Source organism: Guillardia theta (assembly GCF_000315625.1).
Source record: "Guillardia theta CCMP2712 unplaced genomic scaffold GUITHscaffold_293, whole genome shotgun sequence".
NCBI lineage: Eukaryota > Cryptophyceae > Pyrenomonadales > Geminigeraceae > Guillardia > Guillardia theta.
In genome coordinates this window covers 1-1,214 of record NW_005434383.1, presented here as the reverse complement: position 1 = coordinate 1,214, position 1,214 = coordinate 1, and the positions used below count along the sequence as shown (strand labels likewise).

At 48.0% G+C, this 1,214-nt stretch overlaps 1 protein-coding gene across 1 annotated transcript; it reads left to right on the top strand.

Moving 5' to 3' along the window:
• Nucleotides 1-59: 59 nt before the first annotated feature.
• Nucleotides 60-803, top strand: GUITHDRAFT_122192 (hypothetical protein; the record flags this gene model as incomplete). The annotated part of the gene is made up of 1 exon (XM_005818545.1): nt 60-803. One exon carries the CDS (start codon nt 60-62, stop codon nt 801-803), a length of 744 nt encoding a protein of 247 aa, XP_005818602.1.
• Between the last annotated feature and the right edge of the window lie 411 nt (nt 804-1,214).

The window sequence follows — 1,214 nt, the reverse complement described above, 5'->3', positions numbered from 1 at the left end:
GCGAAGAGTATTACAAAGAGTGCGCCACAAGACAGATTAATCCTTTGACGATCAGTCGGATGGATGATACTAAAGATATTGACCTCGCTACAATATCGGAATATCAAGCGGACATGTGCTTGACCTTTGACAATGACATCGATCTTCAAACCATCTTCAAGGACGTGGTCGTCAACCCCGCTCAGGATGTAAGGATATTCGGAAAGCATGGAGTCTCATATGAGGACCTCCAAGTCATGAAGGAGGAGTACATCTGCTTTGAAATCACGGAGACGCCTGGCAAAATCTTTGAAAAGCTGTTTCAGGTCAATCGGCTGTACAATGTATTGAAGGGTGAGATGATTGGCGAAGACTCCAAGATTGCGGCGATAGGTTTGTTGACGAATGGCAACAGAGAGGACTTTGAGGTGGTCAGTGGATGTTTGAGCAGGTTCTTCTCTCTGGCCTCTGATCACCATGAATTGACGTCGTTTGTGGATCCTGGAAGCATACCGTTTGTTTTGATTTACACTCCGTACAGGAATATTTATGGTGCTGTGCAAGATCTGAAGGAGAATGTGGACAGGAAGTTCGATGAACTGAAGGAGGATGTGGACACGAGGTTCAATGAACTGAAGGAGGATGTGGACACGAGGTTCAATGAACTGCAGAGCAACGTAACCGCGTTGCAGAGCGACGTAACCGAGTTGAAGAGCGACGTATCCGAGTTGAAGAGCGACGTATCCGAGTTGAAGAGCGGCGTATCTGCTTTGAATGTTACGATGGGTCTCGTACTGGAGCTTCTCAACAAAAAGCTCAAGTGACTCTTTGTCGAACCTGATGCAGGCTTCAATTGAATGTCGCTGTTGTGTGTTTATTTTTAACACCTCATCATAGAGACTGGAAGGTGAATAAAATACTAAAACGTAGAATGATTGACGGGACTAGTCTGCTCAGGTACCGATGCTCGTTGGCTCTCAAGCAGTGGAAAGGAGTGTAAGGAGAAATGCGCCTACTCGCCATCTTCACTTCGGTTGTGACAGCGAGAGCGAGGGAACAGCAACAAGGAATGCGTGAAGATCCGCTCTCACTTCCATCCTCACTGTGAGACCGCATGGCGCGGCACAAGCGAACTGCCGTCCTCCGTCCTTACAGTTCTGTTGTTGATCCTCTACTGACTGGCACGCCGGGCTCGTCGTCCCACTATCCTTACACAGGCCTTGAGGCTCCTCTGA